Genomic DNA, 19,281 nt, shown 5'->3' on the forward strand with positions numbered 1-19,281 from the left:
ATCTTGAAACTCTGAACATGAACGAAAAATCAAAGTCGCCCGAGTCGGGGTTCGATCCTCCGTCCTTTGGATTGGTAAGCAAAAATGCTAACTACTAGGCCATCACGGCTTGGTGAGCGACGTCTGGAATAAGGAATACTGTTACTATCAAACTATATACGCGCTGGGTCCTTGTCCATTTGACAAGGGTTCGGAAGTTCTAAATAACGTTTGAACCCGATTGGTGCAAACGTTCTTCAGGGCGGGGCTTGTCGATAAAAGCTGAGGGACCTCGCGCTCGGCTAGCCAGCGTAGAAATGGGTCACCAAAGCTCGGCAGAGCTAACACCTTCCAAATGCCTATGCGAGTTATTTGCATGTATAGAATGTAGATCTAAAAATACATGGAAACAACTCAATTTGTAAGAAGCGACCGCGTGGTCCCGTTTGGTTGGTTGCACACACACACACACACACATACTTAATTATTCTGTAGATAGATGAGTCCAAAAACATCAAAAAATGCATTTTTAATTAAATGTTCTACAAAAAGCATAGTCGGGGCAAAATGCACCACTGTGAAGCTCTTTTGTAAAAACAGCGGTGTCATCTAGTGGTGACTAGTGAAAACTGTTTTTACCCGGTGCATTTTGCCCCGTTGTTGTAGTGCATTTTGCCCCAATGTTGCGGTGCATATAGCCCCACATGGTTGTTTGAAATGAATCAAAAATGTTTTTAGAAATTTGATATTTTCGAACAATTTTGAGGTTTTTTAAGACTTTTTGCACATGGATGACGAAGAATAATAGTTGGTTTAGAACATCGCACAAAATTCTTCCACAGTAATGCTGTAATGGTTGACAAATCACAGTTTTCCCTTAGGGGGTGCATATTACCCCCTCCTACAGTTTATCCTCGCATAGTGCGCAAGGTTACGCTTTGTATTTCTACAATTTCTCTAAAACGACATAATATTTTTGCAATATTTTTGACGCAATTTATTCATCTTGTTCCAATCTACAACTAGGAAAATATCAGGAAAATATGTATATAATATTGATATTTAGCTGAAAATTTTCAAAAATATGTTTGATGTTTTGCTGAAACTCGGAAAAAACTACAGTCAAGACTCGATTACCCGATTTCTCGATTATCCGAAGTTTCGATTATCCAAAATTAGATTTTCCAAAGATTGGTATGGGACTTTTGACAATAAAATCATAAATAATTTATTTATTGTATTTTTTTATTTTCTAACTTGAATTTAAAGTCAAAATTCGAGCTAAAGTGATTTTGATTTTTTTAATCCAAGATGGCGGACAAAATAGGGGCAGTGTTGGAATTTGAACGAGAAGAAGGAAAGCATTACTCGTTCGCGAAAGAGGGAGAAAACTTGTAAATTACAAGTTGTATTACTTTTCTCTTCTCGCTCGCGCTCGCATTTTCGTTCGCGTTCTCGCTCTCGACGCGAGCGCTCGTGAGGGCTTCGTGCTAGCCGTTCGTCTCAAGCTAGCTATTATCAGGCTTATGAATGCGAACCAGGCAATGGTATACACACTTAGATTTTTTTAACATACTCGGTAAAAATTTTACCGAAATCTCAACAGCCGAGTGCTCGGTACTCAGCTCGGTAAAACTACCGAGAGCTAAGTAAACGAAAATCTGACAGCTGGTTTGAATTTTTACAGAAGACCTCGGTAAAAAATTACCGTTTGCTCGGTACATATTCTGAATTTTTACCGTGCTTACGGTAATGCTTTTTTATGGATTGAATTTATTTTCCTTTCATTTATTCAAATAGACGACAATTTTTTTTTTAAATACCTACGTACATTCACAATAACATAATAATTAATTTTTTCTTCATTTTTGAACAATATCAAAAATGACGACCTAAACCAGCTCCTTCTAAAATGGCTCAGAAGATAAGCTTCGACGGGAGCTGAAAGAAAAATGATCCCTGATTTAGTGTGTAAAGGTGTAACTTCAAACGCTGTGTTGTTTTTGTTGTTGTTTCTAACACGTTCTACTTCTCGCTCGCGGGCGATTCTGGCTCGCGAAAGTGCCCGTTCGCGAGCGGAGGAGAGCACGGGCAATCGGTGAGTTTTTCTCGGCAGCTCGGAACTCGCGGCGAGAACTCGAGAGAGAGAAAAATTTTTTCGCGAGAGCGCGAGGATACCAACACTGATTAGGGGTGATGATATATTGAAAAAATGCATTTTTTAAATGTAATAGGCAAACAACTATATAAATTTAATGTATATTACAGATAATCAAATAATAATTTTGAGGTTTTGATTTAACTCAGAAAATATTGAAAAATTGCGAATATTGTTTTGCTGAATCTCAAAAAAATCAAATAATATTTTGGATTTTGGAAATTCGCTTCCGTTTCCCGGATATCGCAATACACACTTGTGACATAGACCAATTTATCATCAAAATGATTATGCACACTTGTGACACGTCATACATGTTGTTGGAAATGTGAAAATTTGTCTTGTTTTTCACAAATTTATGTACACACATACTTTCTAAAGGCAATGCAACCTTTTGTTTATAAAAATATATTCTGTGCACACTTGCGACACATAGTACAATTTTACTTTCTAAACACAGTTGTGACACGTGCTTTTCAGATTTTTGTTTACATTATTTACTGTATCTTTTAACTGGTGTAACCAAATTAGTTGAAACTTGGAGCGTTTATACGAACCGATTACTTCAAAAAGTTTGGCTCTATCATTCATCGTTTTGAAATTATTTACCAATAAACTTTAAAAATCGATTTTCTCGAAAAGTACTAAATGGTCATTGTCACAAGATAGCACACAACTGACGATTTCTTGCGTTACGTAATAAAAGAACGCTTTTTACATTCTACAAAAAAAAAAACAGAAAAAAACATAGCATAGCATTGGTAATATTTTGCCATTTTAGAAAATATTGAGAATTGAATCATTGACCTATGTATGATATTTTGCTGCTTGCTATGTCATTATGAAACTGAGTATTTAAAAATTTAAAATTATCAATTTGCTGAAATCGATTTATTTTTTCAATGTGAAAAGTCGTTTTGCTGGTAGAAAATAAATAGTTCAAAATTGACATTCCACCCTAAAAGTGGGTGTTGAAAGGAGAGGGTTGGTGAAAAAAGGAAAAATTTCAAAACTCAAATATACTTTCCATTGCAACTGCTGGCACAGGGATGCTGTGTGCGAGAAGGAAAATAGTCAAACTGCGATGGTGTGTTGGTGGGGGTTGAGCAATGAGCATCGTGAAACGGGACGAAATTTTACGTTCGGTGGAAATGGCGCAAAAAAGTAAAAAAAAACTGCTGGGTTTCTGATGCTAGAGCGAGAGAAGGATACTTAAAGATGCTCTGGACGACGTTATGTACAAGTTTGTTTTTGCAGTATATTTTTGCTGATATTTTTTTTCGGCGAAGGGAATTATTATATAGCGCTGTAAGAAATTTTCCATGGAACCTTCCAAGAGGATATTTTCCCTTTTGGTAAAGGTGTGCAAAAATAAACTCTTGAGGATGAGGTGAATTAGTGTTGGTGGGAAGAAAAGGATCGTTCCCTAAGGCAGAGGAAAATTTGTGTGCGAAATTTTCTCGGAGAAAAACAGGGAATGGGTATTTCAGCGAGCAACTTGAACCTTTCACAGCGTTGGCAAATGACTCGGGAGGTCGTGAAAGGTGGAAGGTTTCAAATTATGAAGGAACAAGTCATTAAAAATGCTGTTGATGCTTTTTGTAGGCTTTTCCTAAAATAAATTGAATTTGTAGTACTTTGCGCTGCGAAAAATAAATTGAAAAAAAAAAACAAGATATAAAGAAATAGATATAAATTTAGTAAACGAATCAAACGACTATGTACAAAGAAAAAAAAAACACTCTACAAAAAGTTAACGAGCATCAACACGTTATTTTCCCAGCTACCAAAATAAAGGAAGAAAAAACTCCCCATCAACAGATCAACAGACTCCCACGCGAGCCGAAAAAAAAACAACCCAAACCGGACCAAACCCCCAAAAATCTGCAGCGGAACCGCGGTTTTCCCATGTCGCGTCCACGCCCCTCCAACCGAGCCGGACCCCCACGTGCCACGTGGCGTAATTGGTTTGTAATGACGTTGTTTCATCATCATCATCATCTCCTAGGATCGGACAGTTGGGTGGACAGAAAAAAAATACTGAAGAAAAAAAAACGGTTTCTCATTTTCTCATTCTCTCGCGCCCAACCGCGTGGGGGACGACACGACTCTTGAAAAAGTGGTTTACATTAACTGAATTAGAGGGTTTTTTTGCGGTTTTTACGCGTTTGTATTCCGCCCACGCGCCTAGACCACGTGGACCGTCCGGGAATTGAAAAAAAAAATCTGTGGAAAAAGTGGTGGTGAGAACCCTGTAATGGTCATCCCAGTTGGCGAGGGAGGAAAATTGGAAGGGAAAAAAATGTTTAGCCCTTTTTCCCTGATGTCCTCCTATCTCAAGTGGACTACTGCGATTGCGAGTAAATTGAGACTCTTGTTGCGGATGGTCTTGTAGGCAAATTTGCCTTCTAGTCAGAAATCACGTGGGCAACCCTATGATAGGGAAATGGAGTATATTCTGACAGTTTGATCTTGTGTAACTTACAAAAATAAAGTTATCCCAGAAGTTATCTGAAATTTTAAAGAAAACAGAAAAGCAATTTTTAACTCAAATTTAAAGTAATCCTGAATGATTAAGATATCATTAAATTTATGTTCCAAATTATACAAATTTGAGAAAACTTCCCCTAGCAGGTCACTTTCGGGCAGCATCGTTAGGACGTCGGCATTGCATTTTTTACGTTGTTTTCACGCTGGTTTTGGAGGTTTTTGCGGGAGGTTTGAGATAAAAAAGGATACACAAAACACCAAACCAAGTGCGGTGTAAACAAGCCATCGTTTGTTCCGCACCCAGTAAGTAGAAATGCGCGCAAATGAGAAAATAAGCGGAAAAAAAGAAACATCGACGAAAAACGCTCTGTCCTGGGGAACCGGCAAGGTTCGCTGCGTTTTTCCGACCCCTTTGGCTTAAGGGAGGTGAGAGTGCAAGAGTGGGATGATGTCTTTTAACCGCAACAGCGCCAAATAGCAGGTACCAGCCTCACCACAGGGAAGGAAGAAAATACAAAAAAATAGAAGGAAAACCAAAGGACCGTATGTTCGTTACGACGGCCAAAACCAAAAGTATCAGATTTATGGTTTTATTTGATTTTAAATAGAAGTAAATGAAGATAAATGTGGCGATGGTCTGGAGGGAGTTGTTTGTTGTCCGGTGTGGTCCCTCAACCTTTTTTTCGGTGGCTGTGGGAATTGATTTTTTATTCACTTGACACATTTTAGCGCCTTTTGACCTGTTGGAGAACAACAATGCAACCTTGAAATAAAATTTTCAAAATTCACTGTATATCGTTTCTTTGTGCATTTTTAATCAAAATGAAATTTTTAATATCTTAAACATTTAGAATTTTTAAGGACCACAGAAGAGTTAAATGCCTGCGAAAAAATATTTTCAATTGAGTACTAAAGTCCGATATCAATTTTTATATACAGCAGTAAAAAACACGCTTAAAAACCATTTCTGATCACTTGTTTTTCATTTCATTGCAAAAAAAATATCAAATTGAAATAACAAGCCAACGTTTCAACATTTGCATGGAAACAGTGTTTTAAAATGCATTTTACACTTGTTCAATCATCATTCATCAATCTTCATTAATTTTCAAAAAATATAAGATTTGACTAAAACAAAAATTTTAGCGCAAAAAACCTTTTTTCGATACTAAAAATCGAACACTTAAAAAAAATATTTTTAAATCAACCCAAACATGCTAAAATGATGTTTAATGCAGAGGAATGCATTTTAAATTGATTTCAGCTGACTGCACTTAAATTACCATTGTTATTTTTGATCTTTTTGAAACCATTGTTTTTGCCCCCTGATTTTTCAAGCCAGTTTTAAAGGGGGTGGGAGACAAAAACTTCAAATAAATTTGTACCAGCCTAATGTACTGTCTATAAAATAATTTACAATAATGTTTGACTATTTTTACAATCAGATTGTTGCAGGATTGGGTCCGTAGTTTGACAACTGAGCAATTCTCTGAGTTTTCGGTCATTTGATTTTTTTTGTATTTTTTAATTCGGCTGAAACTTTTTTGGTGCCTTCTGTATGCCCAAAGAAGCCAATTTGCATCATTAGTTTGTCCATATAATTTCCCATACAAATTTGGCTGCTGGCCATACAAAAATGATGTATGAAAATTCAAAAATCTGTATCTTTTGAAGGAATTTTTTGATCGATTTGATGTCTTCGGCAAAGTTGTAGGTATGGATATGGACTACACTGGAAAAAAATGATACACGGTAAAATTTTTTTTGGTGATTTTTTATTTAACTTTTTGTCACTTAAACTTGATTTGCAAAAAAACACTTTTTTTCGATGTAAAATCAAATTTGCAATCAAAAAGTACTTTAGTGAAATTTTGATTAAGTGTACCGTTTTCAATTTAAATCCATTTATAGGTGAATTTTTTGAAAACAGTCGAAGTTTTTCATTTTTTTAAATAAGTGCACATGTTTGCCCCTCTTTGAAAAAAATATTTTTGAAAAGCTGAGAAAATTCTCTATATTTTGCATTTTTGTTGATACGACCCTTAGTTGCTGAGATATTGCCATGCAAAGGTTTAAAAACAGGAAAATTGATGTTTTCTAAGTCCCACCCAAACAACACACCATTTTCTAATGTCGATATCTCAGCAACTAATGTTTCGATTTTCAATGTTAAAATATGAAACATTCGTGAAATTTTCCGATCTTTTTGAAAAAAATATTTTCAAATTTTTTAAACCAAGACTAACTTCAAAAGGGCCAAACATTCAATATTACGCCCTTTTAAAATGTTAGCCTTGGTTTAAAAATTTTGAAAATATTTTTTTCGAAAGGATCGGAAAATTTCACGAATGATTCATATTTTAACATTGAAAATCGAACCATTAGTTGCTGAGATATCGACATTAGAAAATGGTGTGTTGTTTGGGTGGGACTTAGAAAACATCAATGTTCCTGTTTTTAAACCTTTGCATGGCAATATCTCAGCAACTAAGGGTCGTATCAACAAAAATGCAAAATATAGAAAATTTTCTCAGCTTTTCAAAAATATTTTTTTCAAAGGTGGGCAAACATGGGCACTAATTTAAAAAAATGAAAAACTGCGACTATTTTCAAAAAAGTCACCTACAAATGGATTTAACTTGAAAACGGTGCACTTTATCAAAATTTCACTAAAGTACTTTTTGATTGCAAATTTGATTTTACATCGAAAAATGTAGTTGACAAATTTTTGCGAAATCAGTATTGATTCAAAAAAATATAACTCGCTCAAAGATTTTTTGCACAACCTGGACATTTCTAAAAAGTTGGCATTTGATGTCCTCTAAAACATATCAAAAAATTAAAAAAAAATTTTAAATAGTGTTTTTTTGCAAATCAAGTTTAAGTGACAAAAAGTTAAATAAAAAATCACCAAAATTTGTTTTACCGTGTATCATTTTTTTCCAGTGTAGTCCATACCCATACCTACAACTTTGCCGAAGACACCAAATCGATCAAAAAAATCCTTCAAAAGATACAGATTTTTGAATTTTCATACATCATTTTTGTATGGCCAGCTGCCAAATTTGTATGGAAAATTATATGGACAAACTAATGATGCAAAATGGCTTCTTTGGGCATACCGAAGGCACAAAAAAAGTTTCAGTCGGATAAAATACAAAAATTAAAATTTAAGAAAAAAGACCAATTTCGTAGAGAATTGCTCAACTTCAGAATAAGACGACAACAACTTTATTGGTTGCTATGCAACCTTCAGTGTGATTATGGTTAACCAATAGAGTTATCTTAGCCCGAGCTCACGCACACTAGCACCCCATTTGTTTTGCTGGTGGGTAAAAAATTTAACCTCAATCTTTTCCGTGTACGTACACGCAATACATGCGCACGTAGATAACTCTATATAAATATAAAAATCTTTTTTGTTTATTTTGTTTATAGGACCTAATTACAAAAAACTCTCGAAATTTAAAAAATAGTGTTGCAAAAGGATTCATATCTTTTTAACACTGGAACGCCCAACGCATGTCCAACTTACACGGACACCCAAGCCTCCCAAAAAAGTTGGAACGGCAACTTCAACTCGCTGGTTCTCGGGCATAACTCAAAATTAATGAAAATAAACATTTTTATGCATGTTTCTATTGTGAAATTGTCTCAGGAACACGAATATGATAAAATTATCACCGGAAAATTTGATCTAAGTGGTCCCCCGAGCAGAAATGTACAACCAAACAATTCACTAAAAGTAAAAGTGAATATTTAATATGTTAAACTGCCTTGCCCAAAGCGTTCTCAGTCTTAGATGGTAGTCTCAGATGTCCCCTACAAGCTGCAGGTCGAACCGAGTTGATATCTGGATGGAACACTCTTTTATTTGAGTTTGAAAATTATGCTATTTTTTCACTAAAATGCCAATAACTCCCTTTAAATTAAACCAATTGGGATGTTTCTCCCTGCATTTTGTTGCATTTTTAAGCCCTTTCAGATGCATTTTAAATTTTGAAAGTAAATTGAATTTTGCCAAAGTTAAAGCCTTTTTATGATTTTTGACGTTTTTGAACCTTTAAACTTTGTGTCCCGATTTGCCCTTCTTCCCGTTGTCCTAGAGTGCTCATATTTTGGCCAGATGCTAGTTTAATATGTAAAAACAACCCCTGTAAATTTCAGACAGATTGGTGAGATCCAAACAACGTCCCATACAAAGGGGTATGCCCTGTTCGTGGACTCGCTCTTAAAATGCTTATCCGTCCTTTTCTCGTGATGCTCCAGAGTTGATCCATCGTTAAATGTTTTCTTGTCAATTTATATATTTTTTGCATTAAAATAAAACAAAGTGATCTGAAATGGTTTTTTAAGCGTGTTTTTTATCGTTGTTCATAAACATTTACGTAGTGCTTTAGGACCCTATTACAAAATTAAAGATTCTACTTTTTCTCAGTGCTCATTTTTGGCTGCGTACTTCTGTCAGTTCAATCCCATCCTGAGCCCGACCCTGTCATGCAAATCACCTGTCAAAACAAACCGCGCTGACAGAAACGAAACATTCGACCGTGTTGTTGTTCCCGCACATCTCAACTCGAATCAAAATTTACCGAGATTTCGGAACGAGGAAAAAAGCGGTCCTGTTTCCATTCCCACGGTCACATTCCACCGCCGTAATTGTACAATAGTGCTGTAGTGTTGTTCTAATTGTTAGTTAACCTTTTTAAAAGTGATTGAATTGTAATGTTAAAACCGTTGTGCCTTCTATCGTGAATCGTGTGTCAAAAGCAATAATTCGGAATGGCCTCAAAACGGCACGGTAATTTTCAGCTGAAGGTGCCTTCGGCGTCGTACAAAAAAGCTCGGCTGGACATCGAGATGGTCTCCAGTCAGCACTATCAACGGCAGCAGCTGCAAGTTCCGGCTGTTCGAACTCCGACGACGGTTGTTCAATCCTCGGACAGTTTGTGGGGCGAAGAGGACGATGAGTTTATTATGCTGGCATCGCAAGCGGTGGAGGAGGTCGAGATGTTTCAGAACTCGCAGACGGGGGACGTAACTTTTGGGAGGTTTGCGAAGCAGTCGGTTCCGTCGAGCACGCAAGCGTTGGACTCTGATGAGCTGATGCCGCCGCCTTCGGCGGTTCCGGGACCTTCGAGGTCGAAGGAAAAGGTGCTGCCGGAGGTTATTGATTTGCTGACGGACGATGACGATGTGTTCACGGAGAACTACGACGACATCGAGAAGCACATGGAGAACTTCTTCAACAACGGGGTGGATGATGATTTTAAGCTGGATGAAATTCGGCAAGAGGATGCTGGGGAACCGGTGCCGGTTGAAGAGCCGAAGCCGGTTCAGGCGGGTCCGTCACGACCACGGTATCTCCCGAGCCAGCGTCAGACTCAGGTCGATCGGGAAGCCCAGCTGAATGCGGCCAAAAAAAAGGAACACGCCCAGGACATTCAGATCAAATTCCTGACAAAGCAGTTGGAAATGGCCAGCAAGAAGACGGAGCAGATCCAGAAGGAATGCAACGATGCTATGGAACGGCTTCACACCCGCGAAGGAGAAGCTGCCGTGTTGCGGTACCAATTGGACAACGCCAAAAGCATCAACGACCAGCTCCGGCTGGACAAGATGAAGGAGAGCGAAACCATGACCAAGGAGTGGGCCAACAAGATCAAAGACCTGAGCAGCGTGATCGTCGCTCAGCAGTCGGAGCTCGAGTTCAAATCTCTCGAAATGATGAACCTCCGAACGAAACGGATGAGCAACTCGTTCCGTGGCGGCGCCGCCGACAAATCCATCGTCCATGAACCTCCCGTCACCAAGGAAGACTTCCGAATACACCAGCGAAGGGTCAAACTGTTCCTCCAACAATCCACGCTCACCTACGAAATCGACCCGAAAATCTTCGACCGCTCCCTCGAAAGAATCTCAAAGTTCAACACCAACAGCCGAATCGCCACCTTCTCTAAAGGGGACTCCGTCATCTCGCAGTGCCTCGGCTTGCTCCAAACCCACCTTTCGCAGCTGGCCGCCCAACGACGACCTCCCCCGCCAGAATCGCTCGACGCCATCACCGCAACCTCAGCCCGAGCCCTCTCCGAAATCCTAAAATACGCCAACCAGCTCAAACTGGTCCGCGTCAAGTACAAACATCTCGGCCCGAAGGTGGCCTTCGAGTTTCTGTGCAAAAACGCCAAAAACAACCGCCTCAACGGAGAAGTCAACATCAACCAGCGGGACGCGATCTTCGCGGACGAGCTGGCTGTGCTCACGCGGAGGTTCCTCGCGGCGCTGGCGATTCTCGGGAGGTATTTGGCCCCGTTGGCGGTTAGTTTGGTGCGGAGTCACTGTACCGGAGTGCTGGGGAAAGCGTTGAACAAGCTGGGTTACGCGGTGGAGTTGTACCAGCATCTGGGGATGGTGACGGCGGCGGCGGCGTTGTTGAGTAGTCTATGTCATCATGTTGGTGCGATGGAGGAACGGTGAGTGAATTTACGGATTTTTTTTAGTAAGGGTTTTGAAGCGAATCCCTTTTTTTATCCAATGAAGCCTTAGTCGATCACTCCCAAAATCCTTCTTTGGTAATGGCCAGCCCAACTGCCCAACCGCAAAGATGATTCGTTGAATTGGATAGATGATTGTGTCACATTCCCCTGAAAAGCTTCTTTCACGAAAAATATTAGGAATTGATGCAAAGTAATTTCAAAGATTAGATTTTTTAATATCTTAGAAAATATAAAATTGGAAAAAGTATTATTCATGTCAAGAAATTTTCCTTTCTTTTTTACAAAAATTCTTGAGAAAATAATAGAAAAAGTATATTCAGGCTTTGACTTGTTCTATTATTCTATGTATTTTCCCTTCTTTTTCAGTCATGTTAAATTTGTTATAATTTGTTAAATTGCAGTTTCTTTTTTTTTGTAAATTTTAAAAAATTTTGAAATTTTGAAAAAATTGAGAAATTTTGAAAATTTTGTAAATTGTTTAAATTTTGTAAAATTTATAAGAAGTTGTAAATTTTGAAAGTTTTTTTATATTTAAAATTTTATAACATTTTCCAATTTTTAAAATTCTTTAAAAATTTCTAAAATTTTCACAGAATTGGAAATTTTAGAAATTTTAGAAGTTTTGAATAAAAAAAAAATTGGGAAATTTTGAAAAAAAAAATTGTTAATTTTTTAAATTTTTAAATTTTTGTAAATATGTAAACTGTAAATTTGTAAACTTTAAATTTTGAAAATCTTGTAAATTTTGAAAATCTTGTAAATTTTGTAAATTTTGTAAATTTTATAAATTTTGTAAATTTTGTAAATTTTGTAAATTTTGTAAATTTTGTAAATTTGGTAAATTTTGTAAATTTTGTAAATTTTGTAAATGTTGTAAATTCTTTAAATATTGTAAATTTTGTAAATTTTGAAAATTTTAAAAACCTTTAAAATTTTGCAAAATATTTAAAAATTTTAAAAATTTTGCAAAATTTTTTAAATTTTAAAAATTTAAAAATTATAGAAATTTATAAGAAATTGTAAACATTGAAATTTTTTAAGTTTTTTTTAATTTTTCAAAGATTCAGATAATTTTTCAATTTTTGAAATTCTCCAAAAATTTCTAAAATTTTCAAAAAAAAATGTAATTTTAGTAAATTTTAAAACTTTTAAAAATTTAGAAATTTTTTAAAATTTGAAAAATTTCGAAAAAAAACATCAAAAGTTTGAAAACTCCAGAAAATTTCCTAAATTTTTCACTTTTAAAATTTTCCAAAACTTTACAAATTTAAAAATTTCCGTTTTTTTAATTTTTGTAAATTTTTGAAATTTAATTTTTTTTTGAATTTTCAAAAAATTTAGAAGTTTTAGAAATTTTGAAAATTTTAAAACAATCTTGAAAATTTTGGATTTTTTGGAAATTTTGAATATTTTTTTCATGATTCCCCCAATTTTTCAAAATTTCCACAATATTTTAAAATTTCAAAAACTTTCAAAATTTTTAAAATTAAAAGAAATTAAAAATTATAAAAATGTTAGAAATTAAAAAAAAATATTTTTTTATTTCGGAAATTTTGAAACTTTTGAAAACATTGGAAATTTTTGGAAAGTTTTTGTAAATTTTGGAAAAAATAAAAATCACCGCGATAAATATTTCTGGGAAACGGAATTGGAAATTTTAGAAGTTTTGAAAAAAAATTAAATGTGGGAAATTTTGAAAAAAAAATTGTTAATTTTTAAATTTTTTGTAAATTTGTAAACTGTACATTTGTAAACACTTGTAAACTCTTGTAAATTTTGTAAATTTTGTAAATTTTGTAAATTTTGTAAATTTTGTAAATTTTGTAAATGTTGTAAATTCTGTAAATATTTCAAAAATTCTAAAATTTTCAAAAAAATTGAAATTTTAAAAATTTTTAAAACTTTTGAAAATTTTGAATTTTTTTTAAGTTTGAGAAATTTAGAAAAAAAAATCAAAAGTTTGAAAACTCCAGAAAATTTCCTAAATTTTTCACTTTTAAAACTTTACAAATTTCATAAAATTTCCGTTTTTTTTTAATTTTTGAAATTTAATTTTTTTTTTTTATTTTCAAAAATTTTAAAAATTTTAGAAATTTTGAAACTTTTGAAAACATTGGAAATTTTTGGAAAGTTTTTGTAAATTTTGGAAATAATAAAAATCACCGCGATAAATATGTCTGGGGAACGGTACATTCTGGGGAATGGATTTCTATAATTTTTTTATCAAAATTATAATTTATTATTCATGTTCTGTTTCAATTGCTGATTGTACTCCTATTTTTTGGAATTTTATTTTCAAGGAACTTTTTTTCAACGAAGTTCAACCTTTTGCTACTTGAATTGATTCCCACCGGGATTGCCTCCGAGTCTCGCGCCGCGCGTAGCAAATCAGGTACTAAATTTGATCTCCCAAGCGCCAGTTGTGATCATAGCAGTTTTCCCATCAGTTCTCGATCAATTCCGAGTGTGTGTGTGTGTGTGGTCCAATCCAATACCCGCTAACCGGTAGCGAAATTATGGGAAAGTATAGTTTGTATCAGACTTTGTATATGCCGAATGCTGATACAACTTATCTCAGTCCCGGGTATTAGGTGGTGATAGCCCTCGCGCTGCTTCCAACGACCCGTTTCAGAATGACAGAGCTCCTTGCGGTCCAATTCCGAGGTCGCTGGGCATTGTTCGGCCCCGCCTAAACATAGAAGCAAGCATCTGAAGGAAACTCGATCTATATTTAGACTTCCAATCCCGTCAGGCAAATCATGATTCCAAATTTCAAAGGTACCGGCCGGGATTTGATCCCTGAACCTTCTGCTTGTGAGGCAGAAGCCGTAACCATTAAGCCACGGAGCCGGTATCAGTTCTCGATCAATTCCGAATAATCAAAATCAAAAATGCTTTGAACCGTCCATCTGCACGTTCAATGCTCTTCACTGAAAAACAATGAAAATTTGATTTATTTATTTTTTCGTAGAAAAAACATGTGTCGCAGGTCACGATGGCTGTTATGATTAATTCTTAAATTCCTAAATTCCTAAATTGCTAGATTCCTAAATTCTTAAATTCTTAAATTCTTAAATTCTTAAATTCTTAAATTCTTAAATTCTTAAATTCTTAAATTCTTAAATTCTTAAATTCTTAAATTCTTAAATTCTTAAATTCTTAAATTCTTAAATTCTTAAATTCTTAAATTCTTAAATTCTTAAATTCTTAAATTCTTAAATTCTTAAATTCTTAAATTCTTAAGAACGTCCTGTCCATCTGCACGTTCAATGCTCTTCACTGAAAAACAATGAAAATTTGATTTATTTATTTTTTCGTAGAAAAAACATGTGTCGCAGGTCACGATGGTTGTTATGATTAATTCTTAAATTCCTAAATTCCTAAATTGCTAGATTCCTAAATTCTTAAATTCTTAAATTCTTAAATTCTTAAATTCTTAAATTCTTAAATTCTTAAATTCTTAAATTCTTAAATTCTTAAATTCTTAAATTCTTAAATTCTTAAATTCTTAAATTCTTAAATTCTTAAATTCTTAAATTCTTAAATTCTTAAATTCTTAAATTCTTAAATTCTTACATTCTTAAATTCTTAAATTCTTAAATTCTTAAATTCTTAAATTCTTAAATTCTTAAATTCTTAAATTCTTAAATTCTTAAATTCTTAAATTCTTAAATTTTTAAATTTTAAATTCCTAAATTCTTAAATTCTTAAATTCTTAAATTCTTAAATTCTTAAATTCTTAAATTCTTAAATTCTTAAATTCTTAAATTCTTAAATTCTTAAATTCTTAAATTCTTAAATTCTTAAATTCTTAAATTCTTAAATTCTTAAATTCTTAAATTCTTAAATTCTTAAATTCTTAAATTCTTAAATTCTTAAATTCTTAAATTCTTAAATTCTTAAATTTTTAAATTTTCAAATTCTTCAATTCTTTAATTCTTAAATTTCTAAATTCTTAAATTTTAAAGTGAAGTGATATATTTCCATGACCTTCGGGTAATCAGTACAGAAGTTTTCAGTACTGGGTATTAGAATCAATATTCAACAGATTTTCCACATTTTTGCAACAAACTTTTGTTTTTTTTTAATTATCCAACATTGTTCTTCGTCATGTTGGTCATGTCTATAACATAATCATAAAACACAGATTGAGATAACCCATATCTCGAACTAATGACTAATTTTCAAAATACATTTCAGTGCAGTCGCGTTGATGAACCTGTTCAAATCGATCGTCTACTGCCGCCCGGACAGCGCTCTCACGCTAACGTACCTCTCCGAAGCCCTGTGCCGAATATCGAACCATTCCATCGACCTGCTGAACCAACTCTGCTGGCGCTCCAAACCCGAGAGCTTTAAACTCAATGAAACCTACAAGACGATTCAGTTTACAAAGGGTAAATCTAGCTTGTCTTATAAAATTGTTTGAAGAAATTCTCAACCTTCACCCTTCGTTCTCAGATTCCTGCGTCCTCCAGATCTACGCCGCCCTCCTAGAGTGCTCCGTTCCCCAGAACCGCACGCTGACCCGGCTCGAGGTGGACCGGCTGGTGGCCAACACGCGGCACACCATCTTCTTCCTGCGCAATGCCGTTGCCCGCCCGGTTCGCTGGATCCGGCACTTTTACCGCCACCCGGAACAATCGTCACGTGTGCCAACCCAGTGCCAGTGCCACATCCGGATCACCAACGCGTTCGTCGTGCTGCTGCACCAGGTTCTGCGCTGCTGGAACCACTGTCCGCTCGATATTCGTAAGATTCTTTGCACTAGTTGAGATTTTGAAGTCATTGAAGAATTGTTCCGCCTTTCCAGCGAATCACAGCATGCTCCAGATCGCTCAGGATGGAGTCCTGCTGCTGTATGATCTGTTTCAAACAGTGTACCGAGGGATGGTTCTGCGGGTGGGAGGCCACGCGATCGAATGCCGGCTGCAGGCAAGCTGCAACTGGCTCGTGCAGCACCAGGACGACTTTCGGTTTCAGGATTCGCACAGTAAGTCAAAGTGTATCAACTTGTTGAAAGTTTAAGAGTCTACAATTGGTTAATCGTTTTCAGAAATGGCCCTGCGGAAGCTCGATCTGCGGTTGGTTATGGACGAACCGCTCAAGACTGGCGGCGAGGGGGCGTCTTCTGCGAGGACAGACACGGACAGTGAGCGGGCCGATCAGACGCGGCAGTTGTACGAGGAATTTTTCGACTGTAAGAATTTGGCGCTGTGGAAGCTCTGAGAGGAAGGGGGAGAGGAAAATATATGGTGCAAAAAAAAAAAGGAATTTTGGTTGTATTTTTTGGTGCCGTAATCTGGAGCGAATCGGGACGTCAGTCTGAATAGGGACAGCAGTTTTTAGAGCACTTAAAGCTTTTATATTTGAAAATGGATGGACACATTTTGTTGGTCTGAGTCTGTTCTAACCAAAACCAATCAGAAAAATCAAAATATTGTGCTCCAACATGGTTAAAACTGCTGTCCCAATGCGCCCTATGTGTCCCGATTGACCCCAGTTTACGGTGCGTAGAAATCCTTAATTCAAAGAAAAAAAAATCGTTAATTATAACTTTTCTTGTTAATATCATTTAAGGGTGCACAGCAGCCAAGGAAGTTGTTGTCTTCTTATTCTAAAATTGTCAAATTTACGGACCCAATCCTGCAACAATCTGACTGTAAAAATGGTCAAACTTTGCTGCAAATTATTGTTCAGACAATACTTTAATTGATGAATGAAAAGTTTTATCAATAGTTCCAGTAGTTTTGAAGCTACTAAGAATGGCTTGAGATCAATTTTTTAAACTTGAACATCAAAATTTTTATTAGAAACACTTATTTGTGATTTAAGCATTAGATTTATTGTTTTCAGATCTGATTTTCAGGGATAATATTGCGCTTGAAAAAAAAACATTTAAAATATATTCAAACAAATTCATCATTCTTAAAATAGTGATTGTTGCACATATTTTTCAAAAATTAAAAAAAAAAATCCCAAGAAATCAGAGAGCAAAAAAAATCTTTCCTTTGGGCCCTTGCAAATCATTTTTGAAGTTAATGTCCCTTGACTCTAACCAGAGGAAAAAATATTAAAAAAGAAATTACAAGCTATACTTTCAACATTTCAAAGAAAAAATATTTTAAAACAAACAAAAATTGAAAATAAAAATGCATTTCTAAGTTTTTTTTTTTTTTTAAAGATAAACTTAACGTTGGAATTTTTTATTTATTTTCTAATCTAATCTAATCTAATCAGACCCTAGCGCAGCCAATCTTTCGAAGGGATCCTGGAGAGTGCCTTAGGTTAGATGACGCCTAGCATTCTTCTTGTCATTTATTAACGTTTGTAGTGCGCCATTGCATTAGAAATGCATTGAAACATCACAAGCGTTAAAGCGGCCAGGCCTACTGCGTAAAGCCGTATCGCAGAGATGATCCGTAATTGGGTTGAGTTTGAGCACTGAGTGTTCGAACAACAACACAATTCTGAATCGACAGGGGAGGAAGAAGCGTGGGGACACACCACCATACGCTCCGAGATTTTTGGTTGTATTCGTTGGGAGCACCATGCTAAGAAGGTTTGGTACTCGGGGCCCTCTGGGATGGGACATTGTATTTCCACAAATGCCCTGGACTCTATTTGCCGTGGTTATAGCGCCACAACTCGCTCCGTTGGAAATTTTTATTTATTTTGCACACAAACCTTCTTTTAATTTTTTTGTGATAATTGGATGCTTGAGTCTGGCCCTAGGTCCTAGGTCTGGATCGTATTATAAAAGAAATGGTTTTTGCCTCAAGATCAGGCCTGCAAAAAGGCCTCAAGATACCGCTAAGTTATTGTCCAAAACATCCAATTGTTCATGGTTTGTCAGTGAATTTTAGGAATTGTTTCCAGCCTCTTATTTTGAAGTTTTATAGAAGTTTGCAAGATTAGTTGATATTAAAGATTATATTTGAGCAATTCTCTACAAAATCGGTCTTTTTTTAAGAATTTTAATTTTTGTAATTTTTTGTATTTTTGTAATCTTTAATCCGAATGAAACTTTTTTGGTGCCTTCGGTATGCTCAAAGAAGCCATTTTGCATCATTAGTTTGTCCATATAATTTTCCATACAAACTTGGCAGCTGTCCATACAAAAACGATGTATGAAAATTCAAAAATCTGTATCTTTTGAAGGATTTTTTTGATCGATTTGATGTCTTCGGCAAAGTTGTAGGATATGGACTACACTAAAAAAATTATACAAGGTTAAAAAAAAATTGGTGATTTTTATTTAACTTTTTGTCACTAAAAGTTGATTTTCGAAAAAAAAACATTATTTTTTTTTTATATGTTTTAAAGGACATAAAATGCCAACTTTTCAGAAATTTCCAGGTTGTGCAAAAAATCTTTGAACGAGTTATGATTTTTTTGATTTTTTCAAAACATCGTAATATCGGTCGCAACAATTTTTCAACTTCATTTTTCGATGTAAAATCAAATTTGCAATCAAAAAGTACTTAATAAAATTTTGATAAAGCACACCGTTTTCAAGTTAAAGCCATTTTCTAGTATTTTTTTTTTTTTTTTGAAAACAGTTGCAGTTTTTCATAATTTTAAATTATTGCACACGTTTGCTCACTTTTGAAAAAAATATTTTCGAAAAGCTGAGAAAATTCACTATATTTTGCGATTTGAACTTTGTTGGGCAAACATGTGCACTAATTTAATAAAATGAAAAACTGCCACTATTTTCAAAAAAGTTACTTAAAAATGGCTTTAACTTGAAAACGGTGCACTTTATCAATATTTCACTTAAGTACTTTTTGATTGCAAATTGATTTTACATTGAAAAACAAAGTTGAAACATTTTTGCGACCAATATTTCGATTTTTTGAAAAAATCATTATTGATTCAAAAATTCATAACTCGGTCAAAGATTTTTTGCACAACCTGGAAATTTCTGAAAAGTTGTCATTTTATGTCCTCTAAAACATATCAAAAAAAAATAATAATGTTTTTTAGCAAATCAAGTTTTAGAGACAAAAAGTTAAATAAAAAATCACCAATTTTTTTACCGTGTATCATTTTTTTAGTGTAGTCCATATCCATACCTACAACTTTGCCGAAGACACCAAATCGATCAAAAAATTTCTTTTGAAGGAATTTTTGAATTTTCATACATCGTTTTTG

At 34.9% G+C, this 19,281-nt stretch overlaps 1 protein-coding gene across 1 annotated transcript; it reads left to right on the plus strand.

The window, feature by feature from the left end:
* The first annotated feature begins 9,144 nt into the window (after positions 1 to 9,144).
* On the plus strand, positions 9,145 to 16,394 carry LOC6035991 (ATR-interacting protein mus304). Its single transcript, XM_038256132.1, has 5 exons — positions 9,145 to 11,100; positions 15,325 to 15,521; positions 15,586 to 15,876; positions 15,938 to 16,117; positions 16,181 to 16,394. The coding sequence occupies exons 1-5, from the start codon at positions 9,410 to 9,412 to the stop codon at positions 16,351 to 16,353; spliced, it is 2,532 nt and encodes an 843-aa protein (XP_038112060.1). The 5' UTR covers positions 9,145 to 9,409; the 3' UTR covers positions 16,354 to 16,394.
* The last annotated feature ends 2,887 nt before the right edge of the window (positions 16,395 to 19,281 follow it).

The sequence above is a fragment of the Culex quinquefasciatus genome, chromosome 2, assembly GCF_015732765.1.
Source record: "Culex quinquefasciatus strain JHB chromosome 2, VPISU_Cqui_1.0_pri_paternal, whole genome shotgun sequence".
Classification (NCBI taxonomy): domain Eukaryota; kingdom Metazoa; phylum Arthropoda; class Insecta; order Diptera; family Culicidae; genus Culex; species Culex quinquefasciatus.

What these genes read in the sequence shown, in the direction of transcription:
- LOC6035991 (XM_038256132.1), top strand. Translation starts at nt 9,410, where the DNA reads ATGGCCTCAAAACGGCACGGTAATTTTCAGCTGAAGGTGCCTTCGGCG. An exon ending in CCACTGTCCGCTCGATATTC is followed by an intron (nt 15,877 to 15,937) that starts GTAAGATTCTTT and finishes CCGCCTTTCCAG; the next exon opens with CGAATCACAGCATGCTCCAG. An exon ending in TCGGTTTCAGGATTCGCACA is followed by an intron (nt 16,118 to 16,180) that starts GTAAGTCAAAGT and finishes AATCGTTTTCAG; the next exon opens with AAATGGCCCTGCGGAAGCTC.